The sequence below is a fragment of the Ursus americanus genome, chromosome 31 (genome assembly GCF_024610735.1).
Source record: "Ursus americanus isolate L20-20 chromosome 31, mUrsAme1.1.p, whole genome shotgun sequence".
NCBI lineage: Eukaryota > Metazoa > Chordata > Mammalia > Carnivora > Ursidae > Ursus > Ursus americanus.
Window position 1 is genome coordinate 23,028,204 of NC_142157.1, and position 26,470 is coordinate 23,054,673.

At 36.3% G+C, this 26,470-nt stretch overlaps 1 protein-coding gene across 7 annotated transcripts in view; it reads left to right on the forward strand.

The window, feature by feature from the left end:
- Positions 1-651: 651 nt before the first annotated feature.
- MINDY3 (MINDY lysine 48 deubiquitinase 3) overlaps positions 652-26,470 on the forward strand; it is an 80,208-nt gene continuing 54,389 nt past the window's right edge. The window contains exons 1-7 of one of the 7 annotated variants that reach the window (XR_006777781.2): positions 652-1,018; positions 13,151-13,230; positions 16,861-16,921; positions 18,621-18,794; positions 22,057-22,108; positions 22,973-23,087; positions 25,817-25,890. Coding sequence is in view for 6 of the 7 variants with exons in the window: in XM_045787846.2 (XP_045643802.1) it covers positions 925-1,018; positions 13,151-13,230; positions 16,861-16,921; positions 18,621-18,794; positions 22,057-22,108; positions 22,973-23,087; positions 25,817-25,890 (650 nt within the window). In the remaining variant the exon portion in view is untranslated. Of the gene's footprint in view, positions 1,019-13,150; positions 13,231-16,860; positions 16,922-18,620; positions 18,795-22,030; positions 22,109-22,972; positions 23,088-25,816; positions 25,891-26,470 lie in introns of those variants that run through there. The other 6 variants (XM_045787846.2, XM_045787855.2, XM_087857666.1 and 3 more) reach the window with 6 other exon arrangements.

Consider the following 26,470-nt stretch of genomic DNA (forward strand, 5'->3'; position numbering starts at 1 on the left):
TCTCTTCTTTTTAAGCAACACAAATACAAGTTTTTACACAAACTAAATTCCACTGAATGCTTGTCAATGACTAAAACCTGGACTTCAGTTCAGGTGTTGTGCACACAAGAGGGTAATGCTCTGATGAAAATACTCTACCATTTCCAGAAAGGCTGCTTTGATCTGTTTCCCTATAAATAGTTTGTAATTCTGCATTACATCCGGTAGAGATATTTCTAATGCACGTTACACCACACCCTTCGGTTATGTACATAACAGTTGGTTGGACTTTATATGATTTATCGAAGCATACAGGCTGACAGCGTTCAAATTATTGGTGGCTCTCCACACAGACACGGATGTTTCCTCGCTGAAACTCAACCATCATCTTGGAGTTATAGTTCAGTGTAACAAATATTACACATTTTGAAGAACAGGCTATGTTCCAGGCCCTAAAGCTTGGGCCTCAGAGCCTACAGCTAAGACCAGGGCAGTGCGCGGAGGGAGGTGTTTCTGGACGGTAAAAACATGCCAACGCCCAGGGAACGCGGCGCGCCTGTCAGTACAAAAGCTACCACCCCACCTAAGGACGCTGTTGAGCTCAGGAAGGCTGGCTGCCTCCAGAGAGGGCCGAAGCTCTTCCTGCCCCCCACTTCCGCTTCCGGGGAGGTGACTCCCGGGCCCTCTGGGCGTGGGGGGCGGTAGCTAAAGGGGAGCCGGAAGTGGCCCGGCATTTCCGGTACGGGAAACTCCTTGCTGCCGCTCCCGGCTGGCTTGACAGGCGCGGTCTCTGCAAGTAGATCTCTCTCCTTTCGTCTTCCTCGCGTCCAACCCCCGAGCTCTTTTGCCGCTGCCGTCCCGCAACTCCGGTCTCCGAAGGCGCCCCTTCCCCATGTTCCGGGGCAGGAGTCCTGAAAGCGAAGACCCGCTCGCCGGTACCCCATCATGTCCGAACTGACTAAAGAGCTGATGGAGCTGGTGTGGGGCACCAAGAGCAGCCCCGGTCTCTCTGACACCATCTTCTGCCGCTGGACGCAAGGTACCCTGGCTGGGCTCTGACTTCCAGCCGCTTCCTTTGCCCTGTGAGAGGCTAGCTGTGACGCCTCTGGCGCCACATCCCCCTGGCTTGACCCGCACTCTGTCCCATTTACGCTGCTCAGCTCTGAAGCTGGACTTTCTAGAAACGCCCGGCCTGCCTTGCGGGGAGTGGTTGAGTAGGAGAATGGTTACAGCTGAATGGTTACACTAAAGCCCCGAAGCGCCTCTGCCACTCCTTGGGCTGCCCTCCGGCTGGGGAGCAGGGGTGGTTGGTGGGCTGCCGTGTGTGACACTGAGGGTGTCCCTGTGCCCCGGTGTCAGTTTCTCAGGAAGTGTTGTGGCCCCCTGAATCTTTACCCCCTCCCCCAACAAGGCTTCATGATATTGGTATTTGGTTTAATTTTGGAGAGAGCGAAGAAAACAGAAAAGTCAAAGTGGCTAATTCCAGAAAGCAGCTCTGTTGTTTGTATTTTAATTATGTGGTTAGACGTAGTACTCGGTGTATGAATATAGCGTTGCTTGCTATCAGGGGCTCTCTTGACCCAAAGTATCCCGGGTTTTGAGATGGTTTAGTATCTATTACAGTTAAAAGGAATGTGGATCATAGCACTTCCTGTGCTGGTCTAATTATCCAGACAGGATTTTGAGTTATGTAAGAAGTTTTATTAATACAAATACTAATGAAATAAAAATTATCATTTATTGAATTTCTGCTCTGTGCCGGGCCCTGCGTTAGTACTTTATGCTAGTAATTATCTGTAATTCTGAAATTAAAATACTACGTTGCACACTACTTAAGGTGACTTAAAGACTGGTGAAGTGAGGTTAAGAGTCTTTGGAGTCAGAAGGATTGGCAATGTAGGTATGTAAAACCTCACAGGCCAGTAAATACTAGCTATTCATTCTTATTAAATCATTTATTTAGAAAATATCTGTTCTCAGAGGATTTGGGGCAATTTTAGCATAGTCCAAGTTCCTATCTCATAGTGTGTATTTTGTAACAAAAATTCAGTGTTTAGGTCAATCCCTTCCTCTCTCCCAGATATGCTTCATTTAAGAGCTGGTAAAATTAAGACTCATAATGTATTACAGTCAGCTTATTTAGTCCATCATTCTTGTTTTGCAGATGAGGAAAATGAGTGGTGGGGCCAAACCGGCCAAAGTTGCACAAATTGATAGAATGGAAGTGAATTACAAGTCTCTTAATTACTAATAAGCTCTGTTTTCACTATATTCCTTTGAGTTTCCAAACCTTAGTACATAATTAGTTTGGCTCTTTTTACACATTTTATTACGTCACTGAAGTAATATTTTCTGAATCTTGGGCACCTGCATTTGCAGATTTTAAAGCTTACTTTCTACTTTGACTTAATTTATCCTAATAATGAACAGCCCAGAAGTATACACGGCTGTGAAGGATTAAGAAAAATTTTACTCCCCGTGTAATTAGTTACCCTAATTAAGCATTTACAACATAGAGTAAGATAGTATTCAGCCTTGTTTATGTTAATCCTGTGATGCAGATTCCAGGAGAATTCAGAGGCCATTCTAATAATGATTAAGAGAAGGCTTTGGAACAGGTGTGCTTTGGTCCCAGATCCAAGTTATTTAATTTAGTTTAGGCCCAGTTTCCTTCTCTGTAAAATGTAGATAATAGTAGTGTCAACCTTATGGGGTCGTTGTGAGGATTGAAGACATGTATAAGTCCATTGAGGCACTTAGCACGATATCTGACATACAGTAAACACTCAGACAATGGAAGTTATTAAGACTTAATTTGAAAAGCATTTAATTGTAGGCTAAGCCTAAGATCACTCTCTAGCCATGACCTAACAATTACAAGAAATTGTTTATTCGATGAATAATCATTATTTTTTACTTTTATTTTTTTATCAAAGCATGGAGGATACATGATAATCATTATTTAAATAAAATACAGTTTTATAATGACATTAGAGAATGCTGTGCCAGGAAGTTCCTTAAAAAGATTCATTCACTGCCATTTAAAAATAAAGGATTTTTTTTTCTTTTTAGAGTATGTTTATATTGTGGATATATAATTTTTCGTGGTCTTACATTGATTAAGATTTTCAGGTGACCAAATATGTATTTTTAAGTTACCACGTCTGAATCAGAGGGAGGTTGTTATTGGCTTTGCGATGTTAACTGTCCTATTCATTTATTCATTGAGAGGCAGAAATCACTGCTAACGATTGCGTTAGCAGTCTTTGGGGACTATGAGAAGAGGCACAAGACACTGCTTTGCTGCACTTGCCTTACAGCATTTGTAATGTGACACCAGCTTTGGCTCTATTTCCTAGTCTGTAACTGTGCTTTGACAACTGTAACCTTATGAGTTTTTTGGAAGCAAGTTAAAAGTGTAAGATGTTTAGGGTAAATATTTGTAAAATTATGTTTAGGCATATTCCATTTATGAACCCATATCGATCACATTAAAATTCTTTTTGATACATTAAAGCAAGCTGCAGGAGTTGCTGCAGCACAGAGTTGGGGTTTTTTCCTTAATTGATGTGGCAGTTTCAGATAATACGTGAAATCAGTGAGCCACAGAAGTGGCATATAGTTGTTTTAATTCATTTGGCGGTTTAGATAATTCTCTTCTCCAATTCCTTTTTCTTTGGGGGAAAAAATAGGGTTTTGTGGGGTTTTGGTTTGGGGTTTTTTTGTTTTGTTTTGTTTTTTGTGGATTTTTTTTTGCCAGTTTTTCTTTGAAAGACAGCAAGTCACATAATTTAAAGATTTGCAGTTGTTATTTTTTAACTTGGAAATTGAGTCTCTACTCCTGCCTCCTTCCCTCCTGCTCAATTGCCTGTGATCATTTTTTAAGAAAAGTGTATATTTTCTACCTCTTATTCAGAAGCACCATTTATCCTCCTTGCCCCTTTTCCTACCAACTACAGCAGTGTTCCAGGCCTCTGCAGGTTAGACTGGGTAGGCAGGATGGGAAGGAAGACAAATAATAAGCGTAGCACAAATGAAATACATGTAGTAGTTAGAAGTTAAGGAAATAAGGAGTTATGGAATGGGGTGGCGTGGCTAGGCCTTATTTTAAGATGAGATTTGGGCAAACACTGGAAGCAACGGAGTTAGTTATGCACTTATCTGAAGAGTTTTCCCAGCAGACAGAATAGCCATTATAAAAGACTTGATGCAGAATATTCCTTCCTGGCTTTTTGTTCAAGGAGCAGGAAGGAGACTAGTTCAGCTGAAGAGGGAATGAGGGAGAGAAATAAAAGGTGATGTAAGAAATAATTTTCATACAATGACCAGTAAAGCCTTATAGGCCATGGTAAGGATTTTGACATTTATTCTGAATGAAATGAGAGGTCATTGCAAGGTTTGGAGCAGAGAAGAGAAGGGACATGACAAATTTTTAAAGGACTGATCTGACAGCTGTGTTTGAGGATAGACTGTAATGGCTTGAATGAGACAGCAAGATCAAATGAGAGACATTTGCAGTAATCCGGGATAGTAGCACTGGGGATGGTAGCAAGTGGTGCGATGGACCATCTCCCAGCAGAACCAAAATAAAAGTCATCTAGGTCTGACAGGAGTAAGTATAAATCTTATTATAAATGAAAGCATTTTGACTTATTGGGAATTTCTGTTTTCTTTTCAGTATTGATCATCTAGTTCAGTGTTTAGCAAACTTTTTGTGTAAAAGAATCAGCTGCATTTATTGTTTCTGTCTCAATACTTATCTCTGCCATTGCAGCAAAAGCAGCCCTAGATAATATAGGTATGGCTGTGTTCCAAAACTGCATTTACAGAAACGGGTCAACCCCTGATCTAGATGATAAGTTCTGAGAAACTACTTTTTTCCCTTTTCCCCCCTTTCCCCTAAGCTTTAAGTTATTTTATTGTTTAACCTGTAAGATTAACCCAAGAGGGAGAAACACAATTCTGTTTATACCTGTTCATTGTTTTGGGGGTGCTCCTGGGGGTGAATGGGGAATGGAGCTGTAGTTGGCTGAAATTAGAGTTTGGACTTTTGGTATAGGACAATTTCTGTTATGTAACATGAAAAAAAAATAAAATTTAACAAACGACTTATGATAAGTGAGGGATTGGTTAAAATATAAGTATCAAATGTATTTATAAGTTAATACATTTATTATAATATGATTTAACATTTTACCAAAGTAATAAAATGATAAGCTAGTATTATTATTGTTATTATGGAGAGAGGGCGAGCGAGCATGCGCAAGCAGGGGAGGAGCAGAGGGAGTGAGAATTTTTAGCGGGCTCCCAGCCCAGTGCAGAACCCGACATGGGGCTCTTCTCATGACTCTGAGATCATGACCTGAGCTGAAGCCAAGAGTCAGATGCTTAACTGACTGAGCCACCCAGGCGCCCTGATACACCATTATTAAGGATAGATACTCCTTTCTCCAAACTACCTGAATCATGTCACCTAAGATCCAATTCTTTTAAATTTAAAATTTGTAAGCTTATATTGACAAAGTTAATTTCTGGTGCTTTGAATACATAATGTGTTTTTTAGTTCAAAGTATCTATCATAATATCTTACATTGCATTATGCTTTACAGTTTCTGGAAGTCTTATTTAATCCTTGCAACAACCCTGAGAGATAGCAAAGGATAAATGTAGTTTTCCTCATTTTTATAGGGGAGGAAACTATGGCACATTTCAGGTTTGACTCAGCCAATATCAATGAGTTTGTAATGACAAACCAAGTCTTTCCCATGGGCTTTTGTTTACTTGGGAGCCTAGAATTATGGAGGCAGAAGTTAAAAAACTGATTTGAATAATATATATATGCATAGTAAGTCATATGAAAGTAAAAGATTGGAAAATTACAAAGAAGTCGTGGCTCAGGTTTAAATTAGTTATGAGCTATAAAACTGAAAGATTTCTATGTAGTTCTGTGGAATGTGATACAAAATTATATATTTAGGATCAGTGCTTTAGATGGCTAATTTCAGATCTAATCAGAAAAAAACATTTTGTGAGAAGATAATTCCTTTTAAAAGTAGAAAATAATTTGGATATAAGAATACAAGAGAAGGGGCGCCTGGGTGGCACAGCGGTTAAGCGTCTGCCTTTGGCTCAGGGTGTGATCCCAGCGTTATGGGATCGAGCCCCACATCAGGCTCTTCTGCTAGAGCCTGCTTCTTCCACTCTCCCTGCTTGTGTTCCCTCTCTCACTGGCTGTCTCTATCTCTGTCAAATAAATAAGTAAAATCTTAAAAAAAAAAAAAAAAAAAAAAGAATACAAGAGAAATAACTGTATATCCTAAAAAATTTAAACTCAAGTGAAACCTTACTATAAAGAGAGAAGCCTACTTAGCCTAGTCCTGTTTTAGCATAGAATGCTTAATTTACATTTAGTTGACTTTATTTCATTATATTTATTTCATTATAGCTTTTGTTCATTATCAGCACACTCAAACATGTATACCGTAATTAAACAATTTGGAGTACAGCAGATCTGCCTATAAGTCTCTCCATGGGATTTTTAAACCTAATATATAAAAGCAACTCTCTGTAGTTCATTTCAGCAATAAGCCCCCCCATGGATCTTGAAAACTGCATTACATAATTAGTAATTTTAAGGAAGGTAAGAATTCATTACTGATTCATGTTTATTACATACCCCAACTGCTTGATAGATTCTAGTTTTCCTTCTGCCCTTAGACCAACATCAGTGATCCTTTCCTTATTTCCAATAGGAACAGAACTGGACGGAGTGGGGGGCCTCTTGGCTTCATCTCTTGTTCCTAGGTTAGACCTCAGATTTGGTTGTCTTGACGTGATAACCAGCACCCTTAGATCTCATTTGTCCTTATTTAATTTGTGCTGTGCGTCGTACCTATTTCTCATCCTCCATATAGCCTGTCTTCTATTTTGTTTCTCCCAGGCTGCTGCATATCGATGGAGAAAATTGTGGTCAGCATCAGTACAAATGTAGTCATCAAACCTTAGCCGAACCCTCAGCATTTCTCTCAGTTCTTTATCTTGTCAGCTTTTCTTAATGTTTTTTAGAATTAACATTCTCCTCAGTTCTCTCTCTCTCTCTCTCTCTCTCATTCCCCTCATTCTTATTCAGTAATATCACTTCCTTTTTGCCTATATCTTTAATTTAGAAGTCTCCTAAGATTCACTTCTTCTGCTAGGCCAATGGCTTCCAAGTTTTTTTTTAACTTGGGGCCCCATTATACTCTGAGAAGTTATTAAGGACTTCAATATGAAAAATAAAATTAATGAGACCTGAGGCATTGTTTTACGTTTCTCTGAGTCTCTCTAATGTCTGCTCATTAGAAGACAGCTGAATTCTCACATTTTCCTCTCTGTTCAGTCTATTGCAGTATGTTGTTAAAAAGTGTATGTAGAAAATCCAGCCTCACAAAGATTGTAATTGGTAAGGTAGGAGTCACACAACGGCCTTTTTAGGCAATTGTGGATATTCATCTTTGATACTACACCAGAACTTGACAGGTGGTAGTTTCTTAGAGGTTATTCACAATATGGAATCTGAAAGCACACGAGTGAATTTTTTGTATTGTTAAATTGAAAACTATTGGTTTGTCTTGTACTTTGAATGGATCTTTACCTGTGCATTCATTTCTAACAGCACTCATCAGTCATTTGAAAGTTATTGGTCCACTGGTTTTTTCAGACATTCCAAATGATAACACATTTCATTCTACAATATCAGAAGTCACATTTATTACTATCACCACTGATCTCATTAGAAAAATATCTAAGAATTGAGATGTTGTCAAGTTCACAGTGGTAGATGCAGGTTTTCCAAAATTTTAGTAACTGCTTGAAAGCCTGAAATTTTGTCACTCGTGAATATAACTATCAGTTATTTTTCTTGAAATACCAGGCTCACTTCATTCACTTCCGAGAGGGGGTTTGCCACATACCCAAGTATGAATAATCATAGTTCGTCAGTAGCTCTTCAGAATAAAAACAGTGCTCTACAAAAAAGTACTTCCAGCTTGCAATTCAGAAAATTACACACGTGCTTTTCTTGAGACAAAGATCAGTCATCATCCAGGTATGTAGCACAGGTGCTTTATGGATAGTTTCCATTTTATCAAAAAGACACTGTATTCAAGGTCAAGATGTAATAAAATTAGCATCAGTGAGGGCATTCTTTAAATTGGCTTTTTTGTGTGTGTTTGAGAGAGGGTGGTTTTGTTTACTAGGATGGTAACTGCTAGTACAGTTTAATGACCCTGCCTTTGTGTATGCTAAGACCCCAGCAATCACACCTACTATTGCTTTTGTATGGCTATGAATGTCAACACAGTGTAAAGAGCAAATAATGTCTTAGTGTCCTTATGCGAATTATTTTTACCCTTAGTAGATCCCCTGAGAGAGTCTCAGACCACACTTTGAGAACCTCTCTTTATCCAGTCCTGTCCCCCGCCCCACCACACCACAACTCTTTCAAGACCTAGAGTCTTTAAACTTCCTCTTTCCCATGTAATCACTCTTTTCCTGTTTTTAAACTCATGCCCTTCAGTCTATATAAATAATAATTCTTTATCCAGCTACCCTTCAAGTTGCCATATTTTCCCCCTTCATTTGTTTAACAAGTAGTTTGCATTTACTCTTTCTCCTTGTATTCTGAATCACACCTCAACCCTTTAAAATTTGCTTACTCTCTCCAGTGCTCTAAATATCTTTTTTTGTGTGTGTGTTCCCGCTGATGTGCTTAATCCAGTGTTTTAATTTATGTGTTTACTCTCCTCTGCGGCATTTGTAGCAAGTGACTCCTCTTTGCTTCCTGGAGGACTTCATTGTGTTTTTCTCTTACCTTTCCAGTCTTTGCCCATCTTCACTGGCTCAGCCTCTGCTTACTTTTTAATGTTCCCAGCTCCATTATTTTTGTTTTACATATTCTCATTTACTTTGACTGCCAATGCTGAGGATGTTTCAAATTGCTGTGTTGAATCTTTTTTTTTTTTTTTAAAGATTTTATTTATTTAACAGAGAGAGACAGCCAGCGAGAGAGGGGACACAGGCAGGGGGAGTGGGAGAGGAAGAAGCAGGCTCTCAGCGGAGGAGCCCGATGTGCGGCTCGAACCCAGAACGCTGGGATCACGCCCTGAGCCGAAGGCAGACGCCTAACCACTGCGGTACCCAGGCGCCCCTGCTGTGTTGAATCTTAATCCCTGTCCTGAGTTCCAGACCCATATTTCCTCACTCGTAAGAAATGTTGCCAAATGAGGGTGTCTGAGTGGCTCAGTCAGTTAAGCTTCTGCCTTCGCGTCAGGTCATCATCTCAGGGTCCTGAGATCAAGCCCTGCGCCGGGCTCTTCACTTAGCGGCAAATCTGCTTCTCCTTCTCCCTCTGTGATATCTCTCACTTTCACTTTCTCTCAAATAAGTAAATAAAATCTTAAATAAATAAGTATTGCCAAATGGTTATCTCACAACTGAACTTGGCATACCTAGAAACAGACTCCTCCATTATCTTTCCTTGCAACAGATCAAAAAAGCGTTTATTGAGCATTAACTGTACAATATACTGGAAAACAGTGGTCAGAACAGGCACGATACCCGTAAGGCAAATAATAAACAAGTAAACAAGCAATAATGTACTTAACACAGATTATGAAATGTACTGGTTGTGCTGGGCGATGGTAGGAGAGATCTCCTTAAATAGATTTATCAGGGAATATCTCTGAGAAGTTAACACCTAAAATGAGTCCTTAAGAATGAGAAGGATTCAGGTTTCTGAAGAGAGAAGGGGAAATGCATGTAAAAAGGAACAGCAAACACTAGGGCTTAAGTAAATACCTTGTGATGTTCTAAAGTCACTGTAGATGGGGAAGAGGAGAGGGAACCAAGGGAATGTGGGTTTGATAGATCACGGTGTCTTTTAAGGCCATGAAAAAGAATTTGGCTTCCATCCTAATTGCCATGAGAAGCCACTGAAATGTATTCAGCAGGCTATGACAAAATCTGATTTCCAAGTCTACAATAGTCCTCTGGTAACTCTATCGTGATCAAATAAGGATGAGGGCGGGGTAAGTGGGGAGGAATGGGGACATCTCGTTGGAAGCTCTTAACAGGACTCTAGAAGAGATGACAGTGGTTTGAACCTCAGGGTAGACCAGACATGAGATAGAAATGGACAGATAGAAATCATGTTTTAGGGTCTTGAACCATGAGGATCTTGCCTTAAGATGACAAAGAAAGGGTTAGCAAGTGTTTCAAGTGCAGGCACAGTACGTTTAGAGGGTAAGAAACCTGACAGAAGATGGCTATTTGAGGACCTGAAAGATGCTCAGCATGCCTCAAGTCCAAGAGCAAGAGCGGCAAAGAACGAGGTAGGAGACTGAGGTCGAAATCAGATCATGCAGGACCGTGTTAAGAAAACTAAACTCTGTTTATGTCTGGAATTGTAATCTGGGCTCTACTTGAGAATTCTCTGATTATAACCAGGAATAGAAATCTTAAGAGTAGATGAGTTACCCAAGGAGAATGTATGGAATGCAAAGAACATATCCTAAAGTCAAGACATGAGGAACATTAGCGCTGAAGAGGAGTTGACTGAGGGGACTGAGAAGAAACTGAAAAGGAAAATTTGCAAAGAGAGGGACCAGTAAAGCCAAGTGGCAAAGGTTTTTCAGAAGAAGTCCACGGTCAGCATTTCAAATGATTCTCTGGAGAGTAAATAAGGGAAGACTTGAAAAATCGCCAGTACTGGTCATTGATGGACTTGGTGAGAATGAATGTGGTGCAGTCAATAGTTGAAAACCAAATTTTGAGGCTTGAATCAATTGTGAGGTAAGGAGATTGAGAGAATGCATATAGTAGACAACTAGGTGGGCTTTGAGAGGGTGGTGTTTGAAGTTTTGGTGGTTTTTTTTTTTTTAATGGTCAACTGCATGTTTTAAATTTAGGCTTTACTTTTTTAGAGCAGTTTTAGGTTTACAGCGTAACTGGGGAAGCTACAGAGATTTCTCATATACCTCCTGCTCCCACAGCATGCATAGGCTCCCCTCTTGTCATTACGCCCCCACCAGGGTAGACTTTTTGTTAATTGATGAACCTGCACTGACACATCATTATCACCCAAGGTCCATAGTTTACAGCTCACTCTTGGTGTTGTACATTCTCTGGGTTTGGACAAATGTATAATGACATTTAACCATCAATATGGTTTCACAGTATTTTCAGTGCCCTAAAAATCCTCTGCTTTGCGTACTCATCCTTCTTCCCTTTCTCCCTCCACCAATGCCTGGAAACCACTCATCTTTTTATGGTCTTCATAGTTTTGCCTTTCCCTGGATATACAATAGTTGGAATCATACAGTATGTAGCCTTTTCCAGTTGGTTACATCATTGGGTAATATGCACTTAAATTTCCTCCATGTCTTTTCATGGCTCGTAAGCTCATTTATTTTTTAGTGCTGAATTATATTTTGTTGTCTGGATGTATCGCAGTTCGTTTACCCTCTCATTAACTTATTGAAGGACAGCTTAGTTGCTTCCAGATATTAGCAGTTATGAATAAAGGAGCTGTAAACATCCGTGTGCAGGTTTTTGTGTTGACATAAGTTTTCAACTCTTTACTCAAAGAACTTTGGATGGATTCTTAAGGGTGATTTTTTTTTTTTTTTAATATGTGAGAAACCTGTTTAAGTACTGTTTGAAAGAGATGGATTGAAAGGTTAAGAGAGCAGAGGTGGGATGGAATGGGATCCTCTACGCTGTTTCTTATCTCAGTTGCTATCAGCTAGTGTCTCAAGCTAGAAACTTCAGAGTCTGCTCTCATTTCTTTGCCCCACTTGCACATGCTTATCAAATCTTAATTTTTACCTAAGAAATACTACTTAGATACAGTTTCTCCTCTCCATACTAATGTCAATTTTATTAGGTGGATAGCATCTCTATATGGCTGTTGAAACAGTCTCGTCCCCATTCTGTTCCCTTAAAAAAAAAAAAAAAACACAGTGTGATCATATTACAGTTTAGTTAGTACTTGTCATGGTCTGGCCCTTCCCAGTATTAACCTCTTGTCAGCTTTCCCTCCTCCCATTTACCATTTCCCCCATCCTACCCCCATACTACCCTTAAGCAACGTTAAATTTCCCCCTGCCCCGTAAACTTGTCCTGTTTTTACCAAACCTTTTTCCTTTAATAAAGGTAAGTGTTCTTTACCTGAAAATCATTCCTCATCCTCACAAATTCCTATTCAAGATCAGCCTCGAAGTCACCTGTTGTGACTTAACTCAGGCAAAGTAAATCATTCCTTTCTGTATCCATAATACTCTTCCTACTTCTGTTTTAACATTTATTTATTATTTGTTCATATGTCCATGTTCACCTGTACTGTTGGCTCCCGCAGACCAGGGACTTCATCCTTCGTGCATACATCCTAGATGGCTTGCTGTAGTATCTTACGTTCATTAAGTGTTGGTGGGATGAATGACTGCACTACAACCATTAGTGAAACTTTACATATTCCTAGCATGTTGGAATTGGAAAAGACCATTTACACAGAGACCTAGGGAGGCGGAATGATTGCCCAGCCTTGATACAGACAGTAACTCAGTCCTCTGGACTTCTGGCCCTATGCTGTCTGTAGGAACGTCTACTAGTTGCTCTCAGTCAGTGCTGGTTGGTTAATAGTGAAATTGAGATAGAGCTAGTACGAGCACATTCACTGTCTCTGATGCCTTTAATTTTTAGCTTATAGAATGTGACTCAAAGATTTGAATGGAAAAAGATTCTAGATGGAAAGGATCCTAAAAATTGTGTTTGAATTCAGTAGCTAGACTAGTCTTTCTTCAAATAAATTAATTTAGTGTTCTTTTACTAAGGTCCACACTTTATCCACTCAGTCCACTTAGAGGGATCCCTAGGTGCAGATTTCATGTGTGAATGCATGAGTGTGTTTGTGTGCTTACGTGCATTTGGGGCACAGGGTGGGAGCATAGGCTCCAGATCTTTTTTCAGAGGGTTTCTTGATCCCCCAAAAAGTTAAGAACCACTGTGCCTGAATAACTTGGAGATATTTTGCCTTTGTAATAAGTGACCTTTCTCAAAGCAAAGTACATTAAAAATTCTTTGGGCTGCTGTTTGAATTACCTTTTTAATCTTTGCTACTTGCTTTCATTTTTAGGGTTTGTGTTTAGTGAATCAGAGGGATCTGCATTAGAACAGTTTGAAGGTGGCCCCTGTGCTGTTATTGCACCTGTTCAGGTAACATAGACTACTTTACCAACTCCTTAGAGGGACATGTTCATACGTTTCATACTTGACTTTTCGTTTTCTAATATCTGTATGTAATGAGACATGATCAGTTATCTCTTAACTTTTGTTCATGTAAATTGCTATAAATATCCAAAATAAAAAATGAATTCAGAACATGGGCAGGTTATGCAACGATAGCCTTTGGACTGTCTTTATTTTCAAGAAGACATAACAGGTGTTCCCTGACCTTCAGAAAATGAGGAATTAATGATGATGACATCTTTCTAATATAGTGATCCTGTCAAGTCATAATGTTTTATGCTATTGTTAGGTATATCATAGCAATAGTATTCTTTTCATTTGTTCTTTCTGTAAAAATGATTTTCCTACAAAGTTGAAGATGAGTAATATTTTCATGCTCCTAAAACCTTATACATTTTTAAAATAAACTGTATTTACAGTTTTAGGCTGTTGGCTTTTAAAATAAAATTAGTAATAACTGACTTCAAACAGAATTTCCAAAATTAAAAAAAAAAAGGTTTTTTTCTTTGGGCAAGATAGTGTTAATCTAAATATATATATATACACATATATATATATATATATATATATATATATATATAGTGTATATATATATGATTTTGAATCCTAATGTATTGTTTGAATTTCAAAGGCTGATTTGCTGCAAATGTTACATTGTTAAAACCACGAATTGAATTTTCAGTTTACCGTAATACTTTAAATGTCTTGAATAGCAGTGTCACTTCACAACTGTTCTAAGAAAAGCTGGAATTTATTATGTTCTAATCACGTTTTGAAAATACGTATTTAATGTGATATTTATTATTCATTGGGCATAAGGAACACATTCCTGAACTGTTAGCTGCAAATTAAATTTGTCTCTCAAGCCTTATACTCTACATTATTAAATTAAAAATTAATATCTGAAGGAAGCAAAAAAAAATCTCCTTTCATGACTGATTCCAAAATATATCCTTTATAGGTCATCGTTTTATTTCTTTAAAGGTTAAAATTGATTTTTTTTGCATTGTAGAATTATAAAAAAATTAAGGAAAATTTGAATGTTTGAACGTTGCCTGGGAGTAACTGAATATAAAGAATAAAATTTAATTGTAAATTAGTATTAGAGTTGTTATACTGTTATGCTGAGGGCAGATTTTGGTTGCTCGCAGAATCTTATTATCTGAATTTGAAGATTCCTTGTCCTATCTGTATTTAAATTATATTAACACTGCTCCTCCTGGGTTTTTACTAAAAGTCTGTGAATGTAGTTAACAAGGTATACCACAGGAGTTCCACTTTATAAAATTCAGTAGATTTCCACAATGATAGCTATTTTTTCAAGTGATAATTGTAATGTTCAAAGCCCTCTTGTATCTTTGAGGTAGTAATTTGATTTCATAGTCACAGAAATCTTTTCAATCATAGAAGAATTCTGTGGGTTTTTTTTAATATTTCCCTGTAAAAGTTAAAACAACCATTAGGCCTAATGAAAGGAAATGAGCAAGTCTAGATATTAAAACTTTTTAAACTATAAAAATTAGAACATGGTACTATTGCCAGAAGAATAGGCATATTATGGAACCCAGAGTTAATACAGGAGTAGACCACATTACATATAGCAATTTACCAAGAACTTATCACATACTACAAATCAATGAAAATCATTTAATGAATGTCACTGATATGACTGGTTGCCAATTTGAGGGGGAAAATGAATTTAGATCATCCGATACCATATACCAAATATGTTCTTGATATAATATGTAACCACAGAAAAACTGAAACTAATGTATTGTCAACACTAGAGAAAGGATGAGTTCCAGGCTCAGAAAAATTTTTGCAGTGAATATTAGCAGTAAGTGGATATTGTCTTTCTTATACAAAGAACTAGTACAAATTGGTTAGAAAACACTAAAACACCAGTGGTGAAATGATGTGTGTACAGTCATCACGGGTGGAATAATGAGAGGCAACCAGAGAATCAAGATGTTCGACCTCACTAGGAATCCAAAAGAGTACAGATAAAACTGTAGCTAGATTCTATTGCTTACTCTTTCTAATTTTTAATTATAAAATAATTGCCAGTGCATATACAGGTAGGATGATGCTGGCATATTCATATTGCCATATAGTACATTTGTACTTTGATTTGGGAAGGGATTTTACATTATAACAGGAACCCTAATGCAGATTTTTTTAATGAAATCATAGTACTTCTCAATAAGAAGTTTTTATATTTATAGTACTAAAAGAAAAAGTTATAAACCTAATATACTGTAATGTAGTTTACACATGAAATGATGTTTGAGTACATTTGGATAGCTCAATAGACATTTAGTGATTAAGAATTATAGTTATGAATCCTGTGGGAAAACAGAAAAATGGGAAACATAATCACATACCCATTATGCTTCTCACTTATAGTAAAAATTAAAACAGGTATGAAAGACTGGAAGGAAGTATATCAAAATACTACCAGCAGTCGTATTAGTGGTGAAATAATAGGTATCCCACCACACTTTTCCCAAATTTTGTAATGTAGTTATACTCCTCAATTTTATGGTTGTTGCTGTACTAGGGAAAAGTCAGAAGCACTTGATTATAATATCTGTAGATTTTACTTCTGTAAGAATGTTGTAGAATATTACTTCGTCTTCTGTTAAAATACTTTGAAGTGATTGCTTATTAGGTGGCAGGTACTGTGCTAAGTGCATTACTTAGATTACTTCATATAATCCTCACTGCAGCCTTTTAAAGTTTATGCTATTATTATTTTTAGTAAAGTAGTGGAACCAAGATGCATGCCTAGGTGTCTCTGACTAAAAGCAGTCCTCTTATCAACACACTACTGCTTTCAGACATGTAAGTGAGAAGCATCGAAGCAGCGTTTTTCTTGGATCTGTCCCCTGGAGATTCAGATGCAACAGGTGGAGCAGAAGGGTCTTCATTTTTAATAAACAAGTCAGGTGACTAGGTTGAAAGTGGTCTCTAAACTGCACTTTGAGAAGGAAACACTGCTGAACTGCTTTCTATCAAATCATTAGTGTAACTCAGTTGACTCACTTAAGGAAAGGTGAGAGATCAGTTTGTTTTTTCTTTTAAATCTTACAACTTTTTTTTAGTTAAACCAGGAAGTTGGAACTCGTAATAAAGTGAGGAGTCTTGTAGTGATGTTCTCATATCACAAATCAGAGCTAATAGAGCAGAACCACTTTTGTATTTTGATTTCTTTTCCCCCAAGGAGTCTAAAAGAAATGTAGACTTGATCATGTTTCTAGGGTCTTCACTTTGTGAATGAGCAATAAGTTTCTTTAATTTTCTGGTTATGTGTTTGTTATTTTGAATCAGTTGAGTCAATTCTTCCATTTGCCAGAAAATACGTATCATGAAAGAAGAATTTTTTGGATCTAGAATCAAGTTTATAGTAGTATATTCTGAATAATATGCTCAATTACTATTGAATGTGAAGGGAAACTATCTGAGATTTTTATAGTACTATTGAGTAGATCATAAAGGGGCACAACTTAGGGGCTTTTTTTTCCATTTGAAAATAAAAGAATAATGTAAGGTGTGTTTATAATGCATTCTAATAATTGTTGCTTTAATTGTGTAAAGGCATTTCTTTTGAAGAAGCTCCTGTTCTCTTCAGAGAAGTCTTCTTGGCGGGATTGCCCAGGTATGATAGTGGTCTTCTGTAAACTTTTCCTTCACCTTCTAATTTATAGGTGATCTATGCAGCTTTCATTGGCAATAGTTTAACAGAAATTATGTATCTTAAAAAGTAAACTACAAACGGGGTATCTTTTCTTGAGGCTTATTTTTTTTTTCAGTGTTTCAGAAAGTTTCATGAACAGTGACTCCAAATTTAAATATGTGTATTCCCAAATTTGGTTTACCCAAGAGGTCTAAGACAGGATAATAGAACTAAGGGCAAAAACCTTTGGCCTCTCACTAAAAAGTGGTGCTGTTTCCCCGAACTGTTAAATGATAGCATACCATAAGGAATAGTCATTTGTGTTTGTTTTGTGTTACTTAGCTCTGAGCAAGAACTGAATTATCTATGTGTTCCTGCAACTTTTAGTACAGTGCCTTACACAATGCAGATAACACTGCAAGTATCTCTGGATTAAATTGCAAACGAGGCTGTCCTAGCTTCTGCAACATGATTAGGTCAGAGAGCTGTGTGGTGCTACCTGATAATAACAAACATTTGCATTCCACTTGACAGTTTACAAAGTCTTTCGTTCAATAAGTGAACAATTTCATGTGAACATCACAATAATTTCTGGAAGAATGCGAGATATATTATAGTCCTAGTTTGGTATATAAAGGCAAAACAGTTTCTGTTCCAAACCATACCCATAGAATCTTCTAGTGATTGTGAATTTAAGAGCTAACGTGTCACTCATGTATTTTTAATTAATTAATAGCGGAAATGCAAAGTAAATTGTGGTAGAGAAGAAACCAAGAGATACTATTGTTAATATCACTGTCTTATTGATAAAATTTATAGTATTATACAGATATATATTCACATTGATAAAATACATAGCATTGTCATAAATGTAAATGTCGTGGTTACAAAATGAATGACCTAATTCTTGCCTTTAAGAACTGCTAATCTAGTAAGAGAAGTAGATTCTCCTCATAGCATAGAATTTTACATAGGATGTATACACATCGTATCCCTTTGAAAGTTTCAGGGGCAGCACTACTTTTGGAGAGCGATATTGCTTGGAAAGGAGACGTGGCTAAGGCTCAGGAAGAAATTGAGCATTTTTTCATTGCCCTTTTCTATAAAAGTCTGATGTTCACATCACTGCAGTATAATATCAGGAGCTTCTGTATTATGCAGCATGACTATGACGGCGTCTGCTAATGTAATGAATTGTGGTATTGTATGTGCTGACTGTGTGTTGTCTCATTATCCTTACCCCTGTGGGACAAGGAGATCAAAGACATTAGACTAACTCAGAAATGAGGAAAAAATAGAAGTCTCAGCAGGCCTCACACTGTGCCTGGTTCTGCAGTAAAGGAGACCTCATGGCTCCCGTGCTCCCCTTCGCAGCCCAAGGAAGGGGAGCGATCAGTACCAGCTTATTCCAAGTAACATGTCCTTTCTCCTAATGTTTATTAATTCTTCATTTTTCAGGATTCTTTTTCTAATTAATGGCAGTATTTAATAGTGATGACATATTAATCCTCAAGCACATTGTTGGTTTTTTTTTTAATGCGAGATTGTTTATTGGAGGGGAAGAATCCTCCACTTAAAATGCTTGATTTTCATTATTAAAACATTCTTAATATTGTTATCCATGACAGGATTTTTTCTTTTCAAAGAAAACCATCATAACTGATACTTTGGTTATTTTTAGAGGAAGAGCGGAAGGAACTCCTTTGTCATACGTTATGTGATATTTTAGAAAGTGCTTGTTGTGACAACTCTGGATCATACTGCTTGGTTTCCTGGTTAAGAGGAAAGACAGCCGAGGAAACGGCTAGTATTTCTGGGAGTCGTGCAGAGTCTAGTTGCCAAGTGGAACATTCTTGTAAGATACATTTTTATTTCCTGAAGTAATTTCTTATACCTTTGTTTTAATAAAACTATTGAAATTTTTAAAGAGAAAATATTTAAAATTCTCATAACACATCTCTTTTTTTAGCCTGAGCTTAATTCATGAGCCTTAGTATTTTTCATTTCCCTGTCAATTATTTTAGCTTCTGGAGGATAGTGCACTTGTTTATCATGTCGTTTTTGGAAAAAAGAAAGGAATTGCATCTCTTAAACTTTTCTAAAAGTTTTAGTTAATTTCTGCTTGATGACAATCTCTTCTGAGCTTTGGAACTCTCATTTAGAAAGTTTAAAGACCATAATCATACATACTTTAGTTTTAGATGCTTTAATGTTGGTTTTCTTGGTATTGGAAAAAAGGAATTTGGGGGGATATTAGAAAATTTCTGAAATATCTTTAGTTTCTTAGAGCAGAGATGGGGACATTATTCTTCATTACATATTGTTTCTTTTCTTCCTGAACTTTTTGGACATTATATAATACAGTCTACATATATGGATTATTTTAAGGTAGTTTTAAAAAAGGATTTTAATTATTCCTTCATTTAAGTTTTTCAGTATTGAAGATTTCTCTTTAAGAGCTATTCTTTTTCATAAACAATATATATTCTGTGGATTTTAGCCTTTGAAAAATCTTACGTAATAGACCTCAAAACTGCCAGAATGCACTAGTAAAATGGAGACTTCTGGTGGTGCTGAAGGTAGATAAAGAATTGCTTTTCGGTTTTTCTTTTCAGGAATTATCTTGCTAGTATGTGACTTTTGATAACTGGTAGTTTCATGTGCTTATATTGAAGAAGTGACTTATTCTACCTATGATGCTTTCCATTAACTATCATCTCTGCAGAAATTATTTTTAACGAAACTGGACACCTGATTTATACAGAGTAAATTTTGATTACTCACGATATACATCTCGATTTCCATGTAGGATTATCCCTGAGGCACGATTATCTCCACAGGCTGAAATGACTCTGATATATCAGCGCCGCCTTTTCCTGCAGTTACAGTGGCAAAATCTAATAGGAGGACATTTGCAAGGAATAATTTTTAAAATTTAAACAGTTGAATGATGTTTCCTTTTGAGGCCTTTTAAACATAGCCTTTCAAAAAGAATTTAACATACTTTTAGAGTTGATGATGACAGCTGAAGAAAACAAGTGGAAAATATTCACAAGGATGATAGTCAAAAATCTTAAGATTGGTTTTAAAATATTTTCCAGGTTTTACTGGGTTGCATGAAAGCACGTTTAATACTTGCATTTAGGACTTTAAAATTCTGACAGAGGAAGAGTTGAACTAATTAAAAGTTGTTTTAGAGAATACCTGCTTAAAGCCAATCTGTATATTAATATGCAAGAAAATAGTAAGGTCTTTTAACATTTTTCGTTAGTATTTTTGTAGTACACTCTGTACTTACCATGGGGTATACTGTACATTTCTGTAGTTAGAGGTGCAATCGCTCTGGGTTAAACAGCCTCATAATGTATTAACTTTGGTACTTCAGTAGCTACTTGAGGTGGGCATAGGAAATTGAATTTCTCTTCAAAAAACGTAGTTTAGTAGTTGTCCAATTCACTTTGCCTCATTTTAAAAGTGGACATGAAATAAAACCATATATTAAATCTGTTTTTAGGACTGTAAAAATTTGAAAAGTTTTGTTAACTGAAAATTAGAGAATTTACTTTAGATGTTGACAAATGCAAAGAACTTACATCAGAGTTTTTATTCCGTATAACAATCTGTTTTACCTGTTCTTTCCTTTGTTCCCAGCTATGTTCCTTTTCTTGTGTTTTATATTTTTCACCATCCTGCCTGCTAAGCTTTTTATTTTGCTTGCCTCTTTTTTCTAAATTACTATCTTTATGTCTACTTTCATGGTGTATACCCAGTAGGATTATTTAGGTTATCAAGCACTGCAGAGCAATTAATACAATTTGGAAAAGGTTAGGTCAAATTTTTATTTTATCCTGAAATTTTACACGTGAACTGTTTTCCCCCTTGTCGGTAGTACATTGTGCACAAACATTAATTTCATTGGCTTGTGTGGTGTGTGTAGTTTTGGCTTTCGGTAACGCACACTTGTTTGCAGTAGTGAATGCTCAGGTTCAATTTCAGTTTGTTTCCCACACATATCAGAAGCTTATTGAAATTAACCCATTTGGACTGGTCAAGATTTTTAAAAGTAGTTTAAAACATTTGAAAATTAAAATGATTTTAAAAGGAAAGCCTAAGGAAACATTTTTAATTGTAATTCAGAAAATCCTAATTTTGAATTCATAATGGATTTCTTTCATTCTCTAGTAAGAATTAATATTTAAAAGTACTAAGATTTGCTTTATAAAATATATATGAAATTTTTCATTGTGATAGAGTATTTTAATTCACGTATGAGATCTTTAAAGATGTTATCTTTGTAAAGGGAGCCAAAACTCTCTGGATTCAAATCTCAGCCTGCCGTTTGTGGCGTTGTGCTCCAGGGAGGCTGCCTCTCTGGCTCGGTTCCTCTTCTGTAAAATGGGGATAATAGGGTTGTTAGAGGATTAAATGAGATTAAGACCTGTAGAGCATTTAGAAAGGGGCCTGGCACTTAGTATAAAGTGCTGCATAAACATTACCTTGGATCTAAATGATTTCTTTTATTTCCTTTGTTTTTTTTTTAATTTATAATTGTACTGTATTAATGATCATAATCTAAATAAGTTACTGAAAACTTCCTTAAGAGTTGTACAAATGAGGAAACAAACTTAAAGCTGTCGTTGAACCTGGGTAGTTTCAAAGTGCTATGCCTTTTTATACACTTTAGTTTAATAATTAAACATTAACCTAAAGATTTTATATTATAAAGGAGAAAGATTAGCTATGATGATTTTATTTGGATCTATGAATTGAAAATTATTTAAAAGTGCAGCACACACTTCAGTGATGTGTGAAGCACTCTGTCAATAATTTCTCATATTTTATATACTATCCTAGCCTAACTGAATTAAAAATAAGTGTTTATTATTTAATCACCCTTCTATATTCTCAGTATTATGTCCATTTTAGTTATAGTCATGGTAACTAAGATCCTGAAAGATAAATTTGTGTTATAGTAAAGTTGAAAATAAATTGAGAATTTTAAGGGAGTAAGGAAATAGGGAGAATTTCGATTGCTTGAAAGTATTTACAGCCTGCTGTGTGTATCTTGTGTCATTTATTTGCCATGTGTAGTGCTGAAAAGTGTCTTTTATGTATAGCTGCCTTGGCTGTCGAAGAGCTTGGCTTTGAGCGATTTCATGCATTAATTCAGTAAGTAACATTGGAACATTTAAAATACTTACCTTGTGGACACATTGCCATTTTAAGTCTGTTCATACTGTGGAAAGGTACTTAGATTTATATACTTGAGGATTAATTTGTTATCAGTTTTTTTAAGTAATAATTTATAAATGTTTACTTAAATTATTCTGATTCCTAAATTAGCTAACTACCAGAATACACTTTTTTATACTATTAAAAACTTCTTCATCGTTATAATGAAAAAAATCATTCTAGCTTAATGTTTCTCTGACCTGAATGAATACATTTCTAATAGGATAAATATTTGAATTATTATTTCATTTGCCAAAATATGCCTTCTATGATTCTCGTTAAAAGTGCCGTTATTTTCATTAGAGCATTTAACTTTTTATTGTAAAAGGTAAGGATAGCTACATTGCTAGGATTAGAGGTGGCATTTGAAATATGACATTAATTTCTTTTAAAAGAAGCCACAAATGTACACGTTATCTTTGGTATTCAGACATTTATTGTATAATTTTCAGGCTTTACAGAGTCAAGTTTTCTTTTTTCTTGAACACCTCTTAGAGTTACTTCATTCTTTAAAAATGTATAATTACTGTAGAATTTCTTGATGCCAGACAGTTGACCTAAGTGATGAAGAGTTTTCCTGCCAAGTAGGCATTCTGTTTTAACGGTGTATATATATATTTAGCAGCATTTGTCAGCAATAGCTTTTGCTTTTAATGGCTAAATTTGTATTTGAAAATTTGAGACACTTACAGAAATCTCATTTGTACACATACAGTTTATAAGATGATTTAAGATTTTCCCATTTGTTACTGGAGTCATTCTCATCATTATACTAATACTTAATTCTTTTTTCCCCCCCAGAAAAAGATCATTCAGAAGTTTATCAGAATTAAAAGATGCTGTCTTGGACCAGTATTCAATGTGGGGAAACAAATTTGGAGTATTGCTTTTTCTGTATTCTGTGTTACTGACAAAGGTTTGTTTAAGAAGATACTTCTTCTGGCTTATATTAGTTTGAGTTCAGTACTGTTTTTCATGCTGTGATGAGTAATTTTATTTTTGATACTGTTTCTAAATCTCAGAATAAAAATCTCTTGTGCTATAATAAGGAGTCATTCAAGTTCTCTTTCCTCACCACTCACTTAGTACTTAACCACTTTCAGACTTAGTTTTACCCCTGATCTTCTGTGTTGTAGAGGTTATCAGTAATGTTCTAATTATGAAATGCTCTCAGTTCTTCTGAATTTTATTTTCTTTCATCTTAACAGTATCTGGCATTTGACGCCTTAATGCCTTCTGGAAGCTCTTTCTGATCCTCAGTCCCTCTCTTAACTTACCTGATAAGTCATTGTGCTGGTTCCCTTTCTTTCATTAGAGTATTAAACTTTTTATTGTAAAAGGTAAGGATAGCTACATTGATAGAATTAATGTCTCATGATCCTTCCTCCCTCCACTTTTTTTTGATAGCTTCATTTTCTTCTTTACCTGTTATCTCCTCCTTTCTCTCCCCCTCTAGATTTTTATATTGCAGAAATTTTCATTCCCTGTCTTCAGCATGCTTTTTCTTTTATGGGCATTTTATTTTTTCAGCTTGCTTTTATGTGGTTAATTCCAGTGTGTACACTTCCTGTCCTGCCTTCTTCCCCCAACTGCTAATCTATCTCTAACAGCCTGTTAGTCTCCGTTGAGTATCCTGCTAGATTTACCGTGTCTGCTTTCAGACTTCTTTCATTTGACAGATGTTTACTGGGCATTGACTCTGTGCTAGGGATTGGAATTATAATATGAAAAGTTTTTTTAAATGATTCCTCTTCAGTACTGTAAAAAATAAAAATTGATACATTAATAATTCCGTGATGGCACTGTTTTTAGGTGTTTATTTGTTGCACTGACAAAGCATGGGGGTAAAATAGAAGAAGGTGTGTCTGAGTCTTGGGTTTGGTTTTTGTTTTGTTTAGTTTTGTTTTTTGGTGGAATCAAGGACAGACTTTACAGAGTAGGGACCGTGTGGTGGATGTAGCATCTTGATGGATGAGGAGAAGTCTTCTAGATGGAAAAGCTGTGGGAAGAATTTGAGTCATGAAAACAGCAAGTATAAAGGCATAATGAGTTTGGGGGTGTAACCTGGGAGAACTCTAAGGAGTTCAGGATTACTGCAGCATAATACACCAGAAAGGCAGTGGTGGAAGAGGAGACTGTGCACTTAATGTAAAAAAGGCTCAGAATGTGAAGACCCTTGTATTCTGTGCAAAAAATAATTGCAGTTTCACCTGGCCAAAACTTGAACAGAGCAAAAATTTAGGACAAGGTAATAACAAGATCTTTTTGCTGATAAGGTTCCTTAAATTGAGGTAAGAGTTTTACGAGAGGGAATTGGTGGTGGGATTGAAGACTAGAGTCAGGAAAACAGAGACTGGTTACTGAATAGTGAACCTAGGCTAGGGCAGTGACCATAGAAATGGAAAAGACAAAGAGCGTATTTAGAAGCATGTTCTAAATTTGGAAATTTAAAAACATTTTAGGAGCACATTTAAGAGAAAGAACCAAAAGTACTTTGTAGTTGGTTAGATGTGGTGAAGAGCAATGAGGGTGGGATCTGAGGTGACTGGTCTCTCGAGTTTGGCTTTGACTGTTCATTATTCCCCCCGTTTTTTATGCTGACCTTTGATAACTCCTCTTCCCTTTACAGCCAATAAACCATCATGTCTAGTTGTTCTTACTTGAGCTGGTCTTTGACATGATGTCCCCCCCTCACCAGTGATTATGTCACCTGTTCATATTATTCCTTTTGGCTTTATCATAGCCTGCTTTGTATTGTTTACAAGGCAGCAAGTGCAAAATCTCATACTTGTTTGTATTGTCCTACAATATTTAGGCGTTGGTTAAATTTTTGGATTGTTGATTAATGTCTTTAATCCTTAAAAATGGCCTTACTCTGATAGAACCAGTGGTTAAAGTTAGGTGAACAGCACAGTGAAGGGCAGTTATTCTTTGTTCTTTCGGGGTTGATGAAATGAAAATGCCCAGGTCTTGTGCTTACCTAGACTTCTGGGGATTTGGATGCCCTTTTGAGGAATTAAAAAAATATCGGAAAATTGGCTTTTAAGAAAATAAGCTTCCTGCCCTCCTAGTTTTATATTTTGTCAGTACCTGTTTAAATTACTGATATTTCTGAGAACGCACAATCAGAATTCTATTTCCTTCTGTTACAGTTAGACCTTTTGTATATTTAAATTGACATCTCTATCAACACTCAAGGGTGTGCCTTTTGTACTAATAAGTTTTTTAAAAGGCCTAAGTAAATACTTCAGATGCCTTAGCAGATGTATTAAGTCTGAATTTACTTTATCCTGAAATTAAATGAATATTAACTCTTAGGATTAAGTAATTTTCTCCTCTCTCCTCCTGAATCACTTAAACATCTCTCAGTACCCCTTGAACCAACACGCCATGAGATCTATTACCCGTGAGACAGTCAGTGCTCTCTGTATAGAGCCCAGGGAAGAAAAGATATTCTTGGAAGAGCTACTTCTTACCGTTATCATCTCACATGTTTTCCCACATCAAATCTGGATAATCTGGGGGGAGAAAAGTTACTTAAATAAATGTGTTTTACTCATTTATAGTAAAAAATGGTCAATTTATAAACTATCATTTTCATTTTTAGTTTTTAAAATAAGCCAATGAATTTTTTGGTTCCTTTAGGGCATTGAAAACATAAAAAATGAAATTGAAGATTCAAATGAACCTTTGATAGATCCTGTATATGGACATGGCAGGTAATTCACTAAAATCTTTTCTCTTCCTACATGGACTTAAGTTTTTAGAAGCTTGACTTTAAGATAAAACACTACTGAGTCAGATACTTTTGTCAGTGTTGACAGCGTGAAGCCTGTGGATTTAAGTACTCTGTGCTTTATACTTTGCTTGCTCTATGTATGAAACGATCATTTCCACGTCAGATTTATGTATGCACTGTACTTACTGTGGCACGGATTTTCTTTAAAGATGACAACACGTGGTATTTTAACAAATTCTGCTTTATGTTCCACTTAATTTTTTAATGAATGCAATTTACTCATTTTGACTTAGAAATAAGTATATCCTTCTCTATTTGTAAATGCTTTTCTGCTTGAGGGAAATATTTTTTCCTTAAGTTTCTCTGAAACCACCTCCCCCAAGCTCTTTATAATTCTGCTAAAACCAGTGAAACAGTGCTAGTTAACCCACTATATTACATAAGTCCTTCTCTGTAGATCTTTGTGCCTCAGAGGTTAAAATTCAATCGGCCATCAAACAAAAAAATAATAATTACATATATATTTATAGATGATTATATATATTATTAGTCTAATCTTT